The following is a 16,168-nucleotide window of genomic DNA, read 5'->3' on the forward strand; positions in this document are numbered from 1 at the left end:
GAGGACACAAGGAGGGGCCCTCAGCCAAGCGACGTGCAGGGTGTGGCCCTGGATGCTTCTGGATCCTTTTCTCTGGGCCAGACACCGCTTCCTGGGATCAGAGCACCCCTCTCAGGGCTGGGCTCCCCCTCTCAGGACTAGACACATTTCCACCACGCCCTTGGGGCAAAGCAAAGATCCAGAGAGTCGAGCTGACATCCTGGGGGCACTGAGGAAGCCATGTCCTTCCCAACAGCAGGCAGGCATCTGTCACTGAGCCTCGCCTGGGCCCCTGCCCAGCTGGGGATGACGAAGAGCTCTGGGCCTGAACCACTGGCAGGCACGGGGCTTGTAACTGGTGCGGAGGGAGGTGCAGGTAAAAGTGTTTTGTCCGCCCTGGTGAAGCGACGAGAACCAGAGTGAGTGCTCCCCTAGACCAGGGGGCCCTGCATCACGTCCTGGAGCCTGTGCTCACGGAGCCGGCGACGCGGGCTGTGCTCCTGAGCGCCTAGCCTGGCGAGGGTGAGGGGCCAGCACTCCCGGGGAGACCGGAGTTGGGAAAGGACACGTGTATTTGGCAGAGGGGCCCTTCAAGGACTGCCTGAGGGAGGCTGGCACCAAGCGGCACCGTCCCCAGCCCCCACATGAACACAGAGGCCAGGAGAGCAGATGCAAGTTGTGATGTGACCCAAGAGAGACAGGTCTCGGACGGTTTGTCGCACCGAGAAGGGAGCTGGGGCAGCAGCCACCCCCCACCCCCCTCAGGCCAAGGCCCAGTGCAGTCTGCTCTGCTGGGGAGGGGTCTGACTGGTCTCTGCCGAGGGCAGAGCAGCAGCGAGCCTAATCTTTGCCCCCTCAGCAGCCCCCGGTCACTGCCAGCTCTTTGGGAGGGCCCAGCTGCAGAATGTCCTCGAAGCCCCAGTCCGAGCTCCTGGACACAGCGGAACATGGACCACCAGGACGAAACCACAGGGGCGCCCAGGACCCCTGAGCGCAGGGACGCAGGATGCAGCCAAAGCCCCTAACCACCCTCCACCCCACAGGGCTGCCCACCGGCAGCCAGGGAGGCTGGGACCCTTGCAGGTCTGGGGCGAGCAGGCTTCCTGTGGGCGACCCACGGACCAGGCACGGATGCGCGCTTTCTCCTTCCGACTACGTCCTGCCGCTTCCTGAGGACAGCACCACGGACACGGCTGTGTGCGCGTGGAAGAGGGCACGTGTGCCTGCTCCGTCGTCAGATGTGTTCTTGCACACAAGAACACGTGTTTCACAGCGAGGAGGCTGCAGGAGAGGCTTCTGCGCCTGCAGAAGCTCGTCTGTCCTCAGCACTCGGCCTGGCTGACTTATTTCTCCACCTTTCCTGGGGATCAAAGCCCTTAAAATCCACAAATGGTTTCTAAAGCTCAGAGATGGAAGTTTCCAGAAATGCTTACCCGACACCACCATGGCTCCAAGAGGTGAGAGTCCCAGGGGTGAAGGGGAGGAGCTGGGGAGGAGGAAAGTTCCAGAAGGGGCTCCCCAAATTTGTCCCCCTCACTCCCCCAAGACCACTCCTCAAAATTAGGAGGAGTATGGGCACCCTGGTCTCTGGGGCCCAGCACTGTGGCTGCTGTGACTGGTCATGGGCCAGGGACGGCCAGGGGCTCCCTCGTCAGGCTACAGCCCCACAGGAAAGCCCACCCTAACCCTGGGGCCTAGATGTCAGGCAGAGGGGCTACTCGGATGCCGGGAGAGCTGCCATCCCACGACGCTGTCTGCCGTGGCTCCAGAAGTGGCCTGGAGGACGTGAGGGGAGAGGCCACTCTCCCAGACCCCGTGGTGGTCCCAGTGGGGAACCGATGGGCACTGGCCACCAGCCCAGGGTTCATGGACCAGGGTGGACCTCAAACTGCACCATCCACGCGGCCCCTGAACACGTGCATCTGGCCAGATGCCACCCAGCTCCGTCCCCTCCTTCTCGTCCCAGCGACCTCTACCAGCAGGGAGCAGGGGGGAGGTAGATGTGTGGAGGCCTGGGCCTCAGCACGCCCACCGCACAGTGGCATAGTCATAACAGTAATAACAACAGCCCCGCGGGGTGGGTGCTGAGGACCACGTGAAGACAGGCACCAGGCCGCAGCCTGCAGCCACAGCGAGCACTCAGCCCACGACCACGGGCCCCGCCCCAGCATCCTTCATCTGCTGTACAAATGTGCGCCCCACCCCCGCAAAGCTGCCAGGCCTCCTGGGGCCACGGCCCTGCCCTCTCCGGCCCCAGGAGGGGACCTGGGACACTGGAGGCTCAGTGGTCGGCTGAGGGCATGTCCACACCCCTGCTCCCCCAAATGACTGCTGCTCCCGTGGCTCGGGTGGGGCAGGCGCCAGGTGCGGGTGTGGACTCGCCCACTCAGGGTATCGCAGCAGCTCACGCTGGGGACGACCAGCAGAATGCACTTGTTAGCACAGAATAGGCGTCACGTTTCCCTTCCTAGCAACGAAGCTTAGCCAGACGGCTCAGCAGGCGGACACCGCGGTGGGAGCCGTCCAGAGACCCGACATCCCCGGCCCGGATGGCTTCGTGGACGGGGCTTCAGACTTCCACAGACGCGGTCACTGCCACGCAGACCTGCTCCTGGACCCTGTAAGTGAATCATGCCCCAAAGAGCCCAAAAAGAGCAACGCAGGCCCGTTTTCATACTAACATGAAGGGCCCTTGAGGAGGGCAAATTCCGTCCAGCTCATTGAACTAAGACTTAAACCAGGATTAGGCCTCCCCTGGGCCTCCCCGTACCTGGGCCACCCTGCACCTGGGCCTCCCCACACCCCCACTTCCTCACCTGCATGTGCCCCAGGTCCTGCTAGAACCAGGGGGAATTGAAACTGCATCCGAGGACAGCAGGTGCTCCGGCAGTGGCTGGTCACCGAGGCCCGTCACCACAATGGCACAATCCCAGGTGGCTCTAAGGTAGATGGGGCCACAGGCAGATGGCAAAGGGAGACAGCCAGAGAGGGGCCGGTGAGGCAGAGCCAGACGCCCTCGCGGGTCTGAGCACAACTCAGACCCCGAGTGCAAGGCTCAGCGGCAACAGGACTGACCCCTGTCCGCTCCAGCCTCCCCGGGTGGGAACCACCTGCTGGCCCCAGAGTGACCCCTCACAACGCCCCACCATGTGGCATGGGCGGCCGCCTAGTGCCCTGTTCTGGCAAGGAGCCTCCCCGGGCTCCGCCTCCGCCCTCGGATCAGCCCTGGGCATCCCAGGCTCCTCCCCCTCCAGCCCCGCAGCCCCCCTGGGAAGAAGGATTGGAGGCGGGTCTGTGTCACTGTGGTGATTACTGTATCGGGAGTAGCTGTGCTACCACAGCATTACAGCACCCATCCAAAACCCCATCCCGGGGGGTCCCAGCTGTGGCCCTGCTCTCAGCGCAGCAGGGACGCCTTCCCCCGGGTTTTGAATGGGGCCACATCACCATGCATGTGGTGTCACCAGGGCAGTGCAGCCTGTAACCGAAACCCACCCGCAGCAGGCACAACGGAAGGAACGGGGCTTCCGGGACGCCGCGCCAGGACCCTGCCTGCTGATTCCATCAGACCCTGAAACCCCCCAGCGGAGGCCACCCCAAACCTCAGCCAGACCTGCCTGTCTGGGCCGGGACAGCACACGGGTTGCCCTGGTGAGCGGGCCCTGCCCCACCCTGTGGCCACTGGGCTACCCGGACACGTCACCCCACACCCCACATCACCCCAACCCCACGTCACCCCACAGCACCTGTTCCCCAAGCAGACTGGGGGCCTGCCCCGTGGGACCCGGGAAGGTGGGCAGGACTCCCCCCTTCAGGGACGGCTGTTTGAACCCGATTTGGGAAACGTTTCTTCTGGGAGGACGGATAGACCCACGTGCCCCTCGACCGGTCTGGCTGGTGCATCCATCCCATGCTCTGTGGTCCCCTTGGCCTCGTCCAAACCTGGCCTCACCAGGAGGCCCCCAGCGACCCTGGAGACACGCTGCAGACACAGTATCCCCGAAGTGGACACTCTCCCCGTGGCCTGGGCCACAGATGTGGGCACACACCCCAAGAGTGTGTCAGACCCCGGGCCACCACCCACACCCCCTGTGCCCACGCCCGTGGAAGCTCAGTCTCCACCCGCCCCTGCAGCAGGTGTCCCTGGGGAGACAGGGCAGCCGGACCCCGCCAGCTGCCCACCACGTGGGGCAGCTCTGGACACCTGTGCAGACACGCCCGGCTGGGCGCCTGGGGCTCTGGCAGGGAAGGGGCCCCTCCGCTGCGCTCGGGGGCTTTTTGACGGGGAACTTTCTACTGTGTTACTACGGTAGCTACTACGCCCACGGTGACAGACCCGGCAGCAAAAGCCAGCCAGAGCGGCAGGGCCCTCCAGCCCGGCTCCTGAGGGCCAGAGCGGGACCCTAGGCCTCCTGAGCCACCGGCAGCCAGCTCGGCCCGAGGGCTCGTGTCCAGGTACAACATCCACCCGCAGCTGGGGGCTTCACAGGGCTCTGAGTGGCCGCACAATCCGCACTGGCAGAAACGGACCTGCTCTCACACCACGGCGGAACCGAGCAGGAAGGACAGAGTCTACCCTGGGCAAACTCCCAGTGGGCAGGACCCCCAGAGACCCTCGCGGGGCTGGCAGGAGTGGACACTGGAGCTAGGCCCACACTAGGCTGCGTAGGAGCTCACTGATGCTGGAGGCAGGACAGGCTCGCTCTCAGGGAGTGGGGCACCTCACAGCCCGTGCCGTCCTCAGGGACATGGGTCCTGATCCTGGACGGGCCAGCGGGGGCTCCTGGGGCCTGTGCCCCAGGAGACGGGCGGTGCGGGCTCTGGTCGTTGCCGGGAGGCTAGAAACCCACCCACAGTGAGTGCCCTCCAGGGAAAGCCCCTCCAAGCAGCCAGCCTAGCCCAGCCCAGCCCAGGCCCTGCTAGGGGCCCAGAGCTGCGCTCCCCTCCGTACCCGCCAGGCTCCTGGGGAAGGACGCTGTCCAGGGCCTCACCCAGCTCCCCGCCACGCGGCCCCCTAGCTCCGGCCCTCTGCTGCACATCTTGGGCCTTCCTAAACACACTCTGCCCCTGCCCACGTCCAGGCTTCTGTTCCCAGCAGGGGCACCCCCACTGGGTGCACCTTCCTGGGAGACTGGCTGTAGGACAGCAGGGATTTTTTTTTTTTAATTTTTTTTTTCAAGTTTTATTTATTTTTGGAACAGAGAGAGACAGAGCATGAACGGGGGAGGGGCAGAGAGAGAGGGAGACACAGAATCGGAAACAGGCTCCAGGCTCTGAGCCATCAGCCCAGAGCCCGACGCGGGGCTCGAACTCACGGACCGCGAGATCGTGACCTGGCTGAAGTCGGACGCTTAACCGACTGCGCCACCCAGGCGCCCCAGGACAGCAGGGATTTTAACCGCGGGTGGGGCGGGGGGGAGGTTGGGGTAGGAGCGCATCTACTGCATGACTTACAGCAGCGAAGCTCAGCCCGAATCTCCCGGATGGGCAGGCAAGGGCAAAGGGCAGTGGCGTGGGGGACTGTCCCCTCCACAGGGCCTGTCTGGAAGCCACTACCTTCCTCCCCCACTGCCCGCCCCATCCAGTGCCCCTCGGACCTGAGCCCGAGCCCCAGGTCCCTGCCAGCCCACCGCAGACTCCCACAAGCGGACAGCTCCTCACTGGCCAGCCCATGGCCCCCGATGCCGCTGTTCCCACCCTGGAGCAACTGTTTCGAGCCCCAGCAATGCGGCAGACCCACACCTCCATCTCCAGCCTGCCCCAGTGCCTCCCAGGCCTGGCATCCACGAACAAGGAGTCCACAGTCCTTGCATCCACCTTTACCAGCCCAGGCGTTCTGGGCACGTCCCCTCCCGTCCCAGCCCAGCCAGGGCTGCAGACTGCGGCCTCCAGGCACCCACCGCGGCAACGGGCATGCATCCTGGTCCCAGGGCAGATCCAAGCCTCCTCCACAGCCCTAATGGCCCCTGGGCCCTCCCCGTCCTGAGGAAGCTCCTCCCACCAGCCCCGCCTGCAGGGGCCAGGCCCTGGTTATTGTCATGGGGCATCAGACAGTGTCTATTACTACGGGTGGTACCACAGTGATGCCCCTCATAGCAGCAACCAGGCCCGGCACCACCTGCTGCCTGGGGGCCCACCCTCTGACCCCAGGCCTGGCAGCTCACCCTTGTCAGTCTGAGGCATTCACCTCTAGCCTCTGGCCCTGGAGGGATGGGCCCCTCACGCTGGGGTCTGTGCTTCAGGGGGTCTCCGGGGCTGACTGATTCTAAATGAGGAGGCACATCCATAACCAGAGGGGCTGTGCTGGGCCTGGGGAGGAGGAAACCACAGGCTTGGGTGCACACAGGGGCAGAGGGACCAGGCCTGTGAGTCACAGAGCCCAGGCCCAGCAGCCGCCCTGCCTTCACCAGGACAGTGAGCACAGAGCCCTCAGGCTGGCACAGGTCACCCCACGTCCATCCGTCGGTCCTCCCCTCCACAGAGGCTCCATCAGCACCCCCTCCACAGGCCACAGGGACCAGTCCTAGACGCCCAGCTCCTCACCACGGACTATAGATGAGCCACGCCAGGGTCAGGACCCAGGCGGACCCAGGGCCCCTCGACCAAGCCCCAGCTCCCAGCCCAGCCCACACTCAACCTCCCTGGGGTACACCTGCCTCAGCATGTCCCTCGGAGGCAGGCTGAGGGGCTGTGGCCTCGGCCAGGACAGGCTGAGCAGCTGTGAGCAGGGCCCGCCTCTGGGCCCCAGGGACAGGCCATATTGTCTGAGCCTCTGTCACTGTGGGTACTGGGGTACTACCTCCCACAGCAACACGGCTTATGCTCAAAACCAGCCTCCCTCCCTGGGCCCCACTGCTTCCTGCTAGGGGCTGGGCCCTGTCCCCTCATGCTGTCCCCCCAGTTGTCATCAGAGGCTGCAGACCTCAAGCCGGTGCTGTCCTGAGGCAGGGCTGGGGCACTGTGGTCTGGGCACCGGGGTCCAGCGCAAGCACCCTGGGAGGAAAGGGTATGGACAGCGCTGACCTCCAGAGCCGGCCCCTCTCCTCCCAGCCGCCCGGCCTCACTGCCTGGGAGGCTCCCCCTCTGAGAACAAGAGGATGGTGCGGGGTTTTTGCACACCCAGGAGGCCCTCCTGCACCCTGGGCTCGGGCCTGGGCACGTGGCTGGGGTACAGTCAGCTGGCAGGCCCTCTGCAGGGAGCCCTCCCCATGGCCCCCAGCCCTCACCTCCTCTCCCTGTTCCCTGAGCTCTCCCTCCTCTTCCCTCCACGTGCTGTGCTAAGACCCTTCCGGGGAGGGGAAGCCACAGAGGATGGGGAGCCGGGCTCCCCCACCATGATATCCAACAGCACTGTGACTACTGCAGAGCAGATACCAGACAGCGACTGGGGCGGGGGCAGCTCAGGCCCGGAACCTGACCGAGATCTGAGCTGATCCCCCTGCCGAGCGCCCTGTGAGCCCGGGGCCGAGCCCAGGGTGCTGGCCCGGCTCCCAAGTCCCGGTGCCCGTGACCCCGCACCTGCCAGGTGGAGGGCAGGTGTACAGGGCACTGCCAGTGCAGGGGAGCTGGGCTGAGGTGCCACACCCCTACCCCAGGGGGAACGGGAGGGAGGGGAGATTCTGTACGGGACCCTCTCAAGGTGTCACAACCCCCACAGTGGCCCAGGACAGACCCAAAAGCCCTTCCTTGAGCCCTCTGCCCCTCTGCCCTCAGGCACCCCGTTCTGGCTGACACTGACCAGCCGCATGCTGACTGAGCAGCAGACCCCTCACAGACAGGACGGGCCCAACATGCCCAGGGGCCCAGAGCCCAAGGAGCAGGAGGCCAGCCCACCAGACCCGGGCTCAGGCTGCAGCCCCGCTCCACGCAGGGTGGGCTGGGGGAGGCTGGCTTCTGCCTCAGAGCCCACCCACCCGTATGGGGCTCAACCAGACACCGGACTGGGCTGAACGTGCCCCAGAATCCTCACGCACTGGAACTCCAGACTCCAGAGCTCAGGGGGAGTGTCCAGCATGGAGAAGCCCCCCGCCCCCGCCATCCATGGGACAAGACCCAGGAGGGGGCTGAGCCCCCAGCGTCCGTCCATCAGACAAGACCCAGGAGGGGGCTGAGCCCCCAGCGTCCGTCCATCAGACAAGACCCAGGAGGGGGCTGAGCCCCCAGCGTCCGTCCATCAGACAAGACCCAGGAGGGGGCTGAGCCCCCAGCATCCGTCCATCAGACAGGACCCAGGAGGGGCCTGAGCCCCCAGCGTCCGTCCATCAGACAAGACCCAGGAGGGGGCTGAGCCTCCAGCGTCCGTCCATCAGACAGGACCCAGGAGGGGGCTGAGCCCCCAGCGTCCGTCCATCAGACAAGACCCAGGAGGGGGCTGAGCCCCCAGCGTCCGTCCATCAGACAAGACCCAGGAGGGGCCTGAGCCCCCAGCGTTCATCTATCAGACAAGACCCAGGAGGGGGCTGAGCCCCCAGCAGGCCAGGAGGTTTATGAGTCAGTCTGTGTCATGGTGGTATAGCGGAAGCTGGTCCCACGGTGACACCCTCCAGGCCGGAAACCCCTGCCCCCAAGTGGGTCCACCAGCAGAAGGGCCTGCCTCCCGGCCTGAGGTCTGCATCCTCCCACCCAGTTCAGGGGGTCAGTGATAGCCTGAGGAGGGTCCTGTTCCAGGAGACAGGCTGCCCAGTGCAGCCTCCCCATCTGGGGGTCCTTGGTGGATTTTGTGCAGGCCTGAGGCAGAGTGGGTAGTAGCGGGTGGGCTCACAGTGCCTCAGGCCATTCATAAAACCCACCCGCAGGCCCCGCCAGACAGAATACCTCCACCCAGCAGCCCATCCCTCCGTGCGGGGACCTCACGGCCAAGGAGGAGCCTGGAGTATTCTGAGCAGCCCGGGGTCACTGTCCGGTGGGAACTAGCACTGAGACGTTGGCTGTGGCCAAAGCTGTCCCCATGGGCTCTGGGGGCCCAGCCTGAAGCTCGTGGCCCGACAGGGGAGCCCCGCCCCCAGCCAGGAGGTGTCCACGGGCTCCTGGGGTACCCGGATAGCCCTGGACACCCCTCAGCCTCCCCGCTTCCGGGTTAGGACAGGAGGCTGGGCCGGGCGGGGGGCCGGGGGCGGTTGGGCCCTGTCCTCACCCTCCAGAGCAGACCTTCAAGGCCTGTGTCCCTCAGGGAGACACAAGCATCTGCTCCTGCCACTGCTGCCCTGGGCGGGGGTCAGCAGGCACGACCCCTCACGTCGGTCATCCAGGCGCCACTGCTGGACAGAGTCCAGCCGGGCCTCAGGCCCCTTTGGAATGCCCGGCTGGTGGCCAGCACATGGGGTGCCCGTCAGCCACCGGCCGCCAAGCAGGCAGCACCAGGAAGACCACCCAGAGGGACCCGTGCGCCCCTTCTGCCCATCGCCCCTGAGCCCAGTGCCCTCCCCTGTGGGGACGGTCATCCAGGCAGCATTCTCCCTGGGGCCCCCATGCTGCAGCCATTGGGTCCTCAAGAGCCCCTGTCCCAGCACTGAGGACTCGGCCACACGGGGCAGCCAGGGCCCCCCAGCCCACAACAGGACTCCCAAAAGCCCGAGCCCACCATGTGGAGCAAGGAAGAGGAGCTCTGCCTTCACTGGGGCCCTCCACCAGCCTGCACCCACCCACCTGTCACCTGTGAGCCAGTCTCCAGAGGGCCTGGAGCCCCCAGCTCAGAGGCCTCCCTTCCTGGGTGAAGGCTCATCCAGCCCAGGTCCCCACTGGCCAGCACCGGTCTTGGGGGCAGAGCCAGCCAGGCTCCAGGCACCCTGTTCCCGCGCAGCTCCCTGGGCTCAGCACCACATGTCCCAGGCAGGAAGCAGATAAGCTCCAGGGCAGCAAACCCCCTCCTGCCTTCCCTTCCTGTCCCACCCCATTCCTCCACACCCCTCCCCTCCCCTCCCTGCCCTCCCTGCACTCAGGCCTGGGAGGTTTTCAGGTACTTTACCTTAAAGCTGGGGTTTCCCTCCATGGATTTCCCTGCAGTTTCTCTCCTCTGGTCAACTCTATATTTCTTCCCTCACTCCCAGCACCACAATACTGCACTCACTCACTCCCTCACTCATCAGCCCAGGGAACTTAGCCAGGCCCTGGGGTGTGACACAGCAGGCACACGCCGCCCTGAGGGTATACAGACGTTTGCACATGTACAGGTGACACTGAGAAGGGGAGGCACAGGGTGTGGCTTGGAGTGTGTGGGTCAGTCAGGGCCCCTTCCTGGAGGACCAGGCACTCTAGCTGCAGGTGGAGAGGAGAAGCGTCCAGGACTTTGGCAACGGGGACCAAGGGGCTATCAAGGATGCCCTCTGGGAGGACAGGGGGCCTCAGATGGGGGAGCCTGAGTCATTCAGGAACGAGCTGGAGCCCAAGACAGAGCTGGGCTGCACTTCAGGAGCCCTGGTCCCAGGCGGTGATGCAGCGGGCAAAGGGGACACAGGGACCCAGATGTGCAAGGTCCAGGCACAGAGGAGCACGCCCCAGCCCTGGAGCCCCCAGCAGTATAGGACACCAACAAGTCAGTGCTCCTGTCCCCAGGCAGGGGACAAAAGCCCCACTTCTCCAGGTCCCTAAGGTCAGCACCCTCAAGCTTCAGTGCACACGGACCCCCTACCCAGGAATCTTACTGATCTGCAGATCCAGATGCAACCATTCTGGGGAGGGTCCCAGGGAACCCCATGCAGCCCTGGATGAGGACACACTCCTGCCAGGGCGCACTGCTCGGCCAGCGGCCAGAAAGGAGGCCACACCACTCCCCACCTTCCAGAAGACGACGGTCCACAGATCTCCCTCCCCAGCCCCACAAGACTGATTACTGAGAAGGCCCTCACAGTGACCCCCACCTCCCAAACACTCTCCCCTCTGGTCCTCGAGCCCAGCAGCCTCAGGGTGACATGCACACTCACCCGCGGTCACCCTGCCCCCTCCTGGCCCACCCTTCCTGGGGTTGTTGCTGCTTTCCCCTACTCTCACCTGCAGGGACCCCTCAGGACCCTCCAGCTCACCGGCATGGCACCCGTGACCTCGACCCACAGCCATCCCCACGACCCAGCAAGGTGAGCCCAACTCTCCACAGCCTGGACACACAGGGGTCATGACCCCAATGCTCCCTGGCGCCATTTTGAATTGGTGGCCACATGCTGAAGGGGGCTGCAGGCTGCTGGGCTTAGCTCTTACAGGCCCTCACCACACAGTCTGCCTGGGGCAGGCCACCCCAGCACCCAGCTGATATCCACTTTCCCCTCAACTTCCCGGCACCTCCCAGTCTCTTCTGCAGCCCAGTGGCCACAGGACCCACAGAAGCCAGTGAGATCTACTTGGGAAGAAGGAGGCTTCCAGAGTATACTTTGCTGTTTGCTGCCTGCCTATCCTGGGATATAGATGCAAGGCCCAGAGGTGAGCGGCCCTTTGCTCACCTACTAAAGATAGTGGGCCAAAAATATAGATGAAATCTTGGCCCCCAGTGGTGTTGACAGATTCCTCTGTTCTCACACGGGAGGATTAAGCTGGTGCAGTGGGGTTTCTATTTTACGCATCCTGACTGATCCCCATGGAGGAGCTTCCCAGCCACCACCCCCACTGGGATTATGCTGTGGGTCCCATCCAGTCTCCCCAGTCTGAGGCTCCCTCCCTACCTGCTTGCCCAGCTGAGGTCATCTCCTATTTTGATCAGAATAAGAGAAAAGCCTGCCCCCCCCACCTGCCTGCATGTGTGTGGGTCCCCAAAGAGGCCACCTTCACAGGCAGCCAACAAGGACACAGTCACACCAAACAAAAGACGGCACCATGTTGGGACAGGTAGCACACAGGTGCACACGTACCTGTCACCATCACACGAAAACAAGAATGGATGTTTATTTGAACTTACGGATTATATGGTGCTACTTTCTTTTCTGTTGCATGAATCTTGTTACTTAATCAAACAGGACTATTTGCAGTTAGGACTGACCAGTAGCAGGACCTTTATGTGGTGTGCGTGGAAACACCTAACTCTATTTTTAAAATATATCTCCTGTCTTCTGACGGTGATTCATTCCAACTCCTTTCTTCAACTCTCTAGAGCGTTTTTCACATTTTGTAGGTTAGATGCATAAATGCAAGATTTTGTAAAAGGAGAATGCAACTACAGTAGGGCTAATTCATTTTTTAATTTTTTTAATTTCTTTTTGAGAAAGAGACAGAGTGTGAGCAGGGGAGGGACAGAGAGAGAGGGAGACACAGAATCCGGAGCAGGCTCCAGGCTCCAAGCTGTCAGCACAGAGCCCGATGTGGGGCTCAAACCTAAGAACCGTGAGATCATGACCTGAGCCGAAGTCAGACACTTAACAGACTGAGTCACCCAGACACCCCTACAATAAGGCTAATTAGACAGATGTTACCTACATTTAATAGCTATAATGAGGATATGTCTCTGTCCCACAATGCAGTAAGATGTTCTCACTCTGTTTCCTTGTTCCAGCATACTCCTGTGCAGAGCCAGAGGCCGGGGGACATCCTGTGTCCTCTGTGCACATTTACAGATTTAAATAAAAATGCTTTAAAAGACTCAAAAAAAAAAAAGAATAAATGGTTTGAAAGCATGAAGACCATTTAAGTCAGAGAAATCAAAGTCGGGTCCCAGGTAAGTTGGGTTTGGTTAATGGTTCCGGGATGCCCAAGCCCGTGAGCTGCAGACAAGTGACCCCCACCTTCCTCCCGCACATTCAGGCACGCTCCTGGCCTCTGAGGCGTCTGCAGTCTGGCCTCTCCTCCCTGGCCGGTGTCCGTTCGCTGCTCCCGCCCTCCCCCCAACTCCTGACCGAGGACCCGGGACGAGGGTCCTAGTCCTCCTGCATGCATCCCTCCACGTCCTCCGGTCCTCCGGCTCAAACACCATTTACACACTGATGGTCCTGGCCCTGGATGGACCAGATGCCCACACGCCACCTGGGCACTGGCACCTCCCTGGAGCTTGCCCCACCACTGCACACCCTCTGCTCCTTCTCCGTGGCCGCCCATACTCACGGCTGCTCTGTCTCACTCCCCATGTCTAATCCACCCCAAACCCTGTAGGCTCCACTGTGAAGCCCTACACACTCAGAGGACACCACACAGCCCACTGTGCATGGCCTGCTTGGGGCCCATGGCCCGCCTGTGCACCCCATGCCTCCCGGTGCACCCCACCACCCTAAGTGGCAACAGCAGGCCTTCCAAGACCTTCTCTGGACCCTCCCCCACCCCATGCACCTGCTGGAAACCCTCCCAGAGCCCCCCCCCCCCCGTCTCAGAGAAAACCCCACAGTCACTCACGAGGCCCACACTTGCTCTGAGGGGGGCCTTGTTGTGTGTGTGGGGGGGTCCCTCCACCCAGAAGCCTCCTCCCTGGAGTCAGTGTCACCCTGCGGGTCGTCTGCATGGAAACCTCAGAGGTCACACACCCCCAACGCCAGAGACCTGTGGAAGCCCGTCACCACACCTCACACATGCTCACACCTGGGGGTCCTGGGGGCTGCCCCTCACTGCAGTCCCACCAGTCCCGCCAGTTGCAGAAAGACGATAGGGAATCTTAAACCAACCAACAGGATTCAAAACAGTGTTCGAACAGTGTTCCAGAACATTATTAAACTTCTCAGGAAAAAAACAACCCAGAGCAGTCAATACAGTTACTGGGCTCAATAAAATACAGGAGATATTCAGCTTTAAGGCACTTCCTGAGTGCCCAGGAAGGCTCTACTTTGACCAAGGCCAGAACGACACGACCAGACTTCCCAGCAGGGGCTCCTTCTCTGCCCTGAGCACATGCCATACGTCTACTTCAGCGGCAAATAACCTGCAGGAAACATTGCAAACAGAAAGATAAGAGTAAGACCTCCCCACGTTCCCATAAGGTTGGAGACTGCAGCCTTGAACGTACTGGAAACAGGACATGAGTCGGTGACTTTCTGGAATGTTCTTCGTTCATGAAGATCTGTATCTCTTCATGTGAGAATCCCCCACACTAAAGGTTGCTTCCGGAGCAAGTGTGGGTCCCAGCAGCGGCTTCACTTGCGCTCTGGTAAAACTCTTCTTTCTTTTAGAAATTCTAAAAGGCAGGAGGGGCGCCTGGGTGGCTCAGGTAGTTAAGTGTCCGACTTCGGCTCAGGTCATGATCTTGAGGTTCATGAGTTCGAGCCCCGCGTCAGACTCTGTGCTGACAGCTCGGAGCCTGGAGCCTGCTTTGGATTCTGTGTCTCCCTCTCTCTCTGCCCCTCCCCTGCTCTCTCTCTCTCTCTCTCAAGATTAAACATTAGAAATTCTAAAAGATTTGTTCATTTTGCAATTGACAACTTCGAAATAAGCAAAAGGAGATCAGATCATTGACAAGAGGAGAACCAATCTGACCTGATTTCTCAAAAGAAAATGAAAGCTTATTTATGCCCATAAAACTCTGTTGGAGAGAAAATATGACTCAAGAATTTTATGACCCAAAACACGGGCATTCAAATATATTTTCCATGTGCGTGAACTTGGGGGACTAACCCCTTCAATTCTTCCTTACAGAGTAAATCCATATGTAAGACATTAATATTTAATTATAAAAAGTATAATGTTTTCGAGTCTATATTATACAAGCTGAATAATGAAAATCTTCATATGAATGTACACACATATACAACCAACATTCAATACAGATAATACAGACTGTTGGAAATAAAATTATTTATTTGAAATAATAAATTCAATTAAATTTCAATTTAATTGAAACTTTATCCAACCAATAGATAGTTGGAAGGTTTCATGCAAAAGACATACCCATTTTAAGTAAAAGAGCCTGCTTGCGGGGGGGGGGGGGGGGCGTGTGCATGTGCGGGAGCCATGAACACCGTACAACGAGCGTACAGTCGTCACTGTCAGGCACAAGGAGCTGTGATGCCAACAGAGGAGCATAAATGAAATACTGAAAATATTGTTTAATTAACCAACCCCAAAGGCAGCAGTAAAGGGTGGAGAGAGGCACGAATGCGGCCAGACCACCAGCGGGCGGGCAGGCGGGGAGCTGGGGGAGCAGCAGGTCCCCCTGGGGATGTTCCGGGGGAGGGGGGCTGCACCTGCCGGGGCGGGGGTGGGGCCCGGAGCTGGTTGGACCGGAGGCCGGAGAGCCGGGCCAGGTACTGGATACAGGTCCCCTCTGGGGACGCAGAGCCGAGTGGAGAAGGAGGGGAAGCAGCTTGAGTCCCAGGAGCTCCTGGGCGTGGTAGAGGCTCGCAGTTCCCACCGCCTGTGACTTCCTCCTTCCGGGACCCCCTTCCCCCCTCCCCCTCCCCCCCTCCCCCCTCCTCCCCACACACACAGCCCTTGCCCCTCAGCTTCCCAGAATCGGCGGAGACACGCATGTAGAATCGTGGCGAGGGGAACGTCCATTTTTAGTGACCCTAGGGAGACTGAGGTAACGCGAATGCACAGGACGCAGGGAGGAGCCACGAGCCGCTGACACCTGCAGAGCCCACGTGACGGAGGCCACAGGACAGCCGAGAAGGCCCGGCGTTCTGCCCACGAACACCTCTCCCTGGTCCCAGCGCCTCGTGTGCCACGACCCGCGGGGGGCGGGGACCGCGGTCCGCAGGGCCCCTCGGTGCCCAGCGCGGGTCACCCCAGCCGCCCGCCCACCCCGTCCCCGTCCCCGTCCCCGGGCCGCGGAGCTCCCGAGGCTGCCCCGCCCCGGCGTCCGCCCCGTCCTCCCTCCGACGAGACGCTACAAAAAGAGCGCGTCCAGGGGGTCACTTCGGGAGACGACGAGTGCGAGTGTGAACTGGAACAGTATCGGCATTGGGAGAACAGCAGCGAGCCGCACCCGCACCGGAGGAGGAGTCCCCAGGGAAACCGGGCCACAGAAGGACACGTCCACCCGATCATCCGTCACCAGTGGAAAGCAATGAACGGAGCAGCGGGACTTGTGACGGGAAACACAACGCCCGCGACGGCCGTCAGACACACGCACGGTCCGGCCTCGGGGACGAAGGAAGACGCTGTGCGCGTGGCGGTGACGCGCGGGGCCCCAAGGCCGCGCAGGCGCGTACGCGCACCGGAGGACGGGCGCACACGTGACCAGCGTCCTGCGGGACCCCCGCGACGCCGCGTGCCGGCCGTTGCACGCTGGGTCCCTCGTCTCAGGCGCGCGAGGCTCCCTGTTGGCCGCAGATTGTGCCTGTGCCAGGAT

At 61.9% G+C, this 16,168-nt stretch overlaps 1 protein-coding gene, 1 long non-coding RNA gene and 1 gene segment (V, D, J or C); 2 read left to right on the forward strand and 1 right to left on the reverse strand.

Moving 5' to 3' along the window:
- Window positions 1-640: 640 nt before the first annotated feature.
- On the reverse strand, window positions 641-2,885 carry LOC124512457 (uncharacterized). Its single transcript, XR_006962111.1, has 2 exons — window positions 2,796-2,885; window positions 641-2,597 (listed from the first exon to the last, which is right to left on the reverse strand). It is a non-coding gene; the product is annotated as an uncharacterized LOC124512457 (long non-coding RNA).
- On the forward strand, window positions 1,374-5,198 carry LOC124512455 (uncharacterized). Its single transcript, XM_047079929.1, has 3 exons — window positions 1,374-1,436; window positions 2,451-2,599; window positions 3,481-5,198. Exons 1-3 carry the CDS (start codon window positions 1,424-1,426, stop codon window positions 4,384-4,386), a joined length of 1,068 nt encoding a protein of 355 aa, XP_046935885.1. The 5' UTR covers window positions 1,374-1,423; the 3' UTR covers window positions 4,387-5,198.
- Window positions 5,199-7,313: 2,115 nt separating this feature from the next.
- The window catches only part of LOC124512415 (Ig mu chain C region membrane-bound form-like), a 33,263-nt gene continuing 24,408 nt past the window's right edge, over window positions 7,314-16,168 (forward strand). Inside the window, 7 exon segments of the C gene segment in view lie at window positions 7,314-7,383; window positions 7,693-7,850; window positions 8,968-9,054; window positions 10,234-10,449; window positions 10,972-11,048; window positions 11,270-11,388; window positions 15,528-16,024. Of these exon segments, the coding sequence occupies window positions 7,314-7,383; window positions 7,693-7,850; window positions 8,968-9,054; window positions 10,234-10,449; window positions 10,972-11,048; window positions 11,270-11,388; window positions 15,528-16,024 (1,224 nt within the window).

The sequence above is a fragment of the Lynx rufus genome, unplaced genomic scaffold, assembly GCF_022079265.1.
Source record: "Lynx rufus isolate CCGP_SWC_20201006 ecotype Redwood Valley unplaced genomic scaffold, mLynRuf1.p SCAF_17, whole genome shotgun sequence".
NCBI lineage: Eukaryota > Metazoa > Chordata > Mammalia > Carnivora > Felidae > Lynx > Lynx rufus.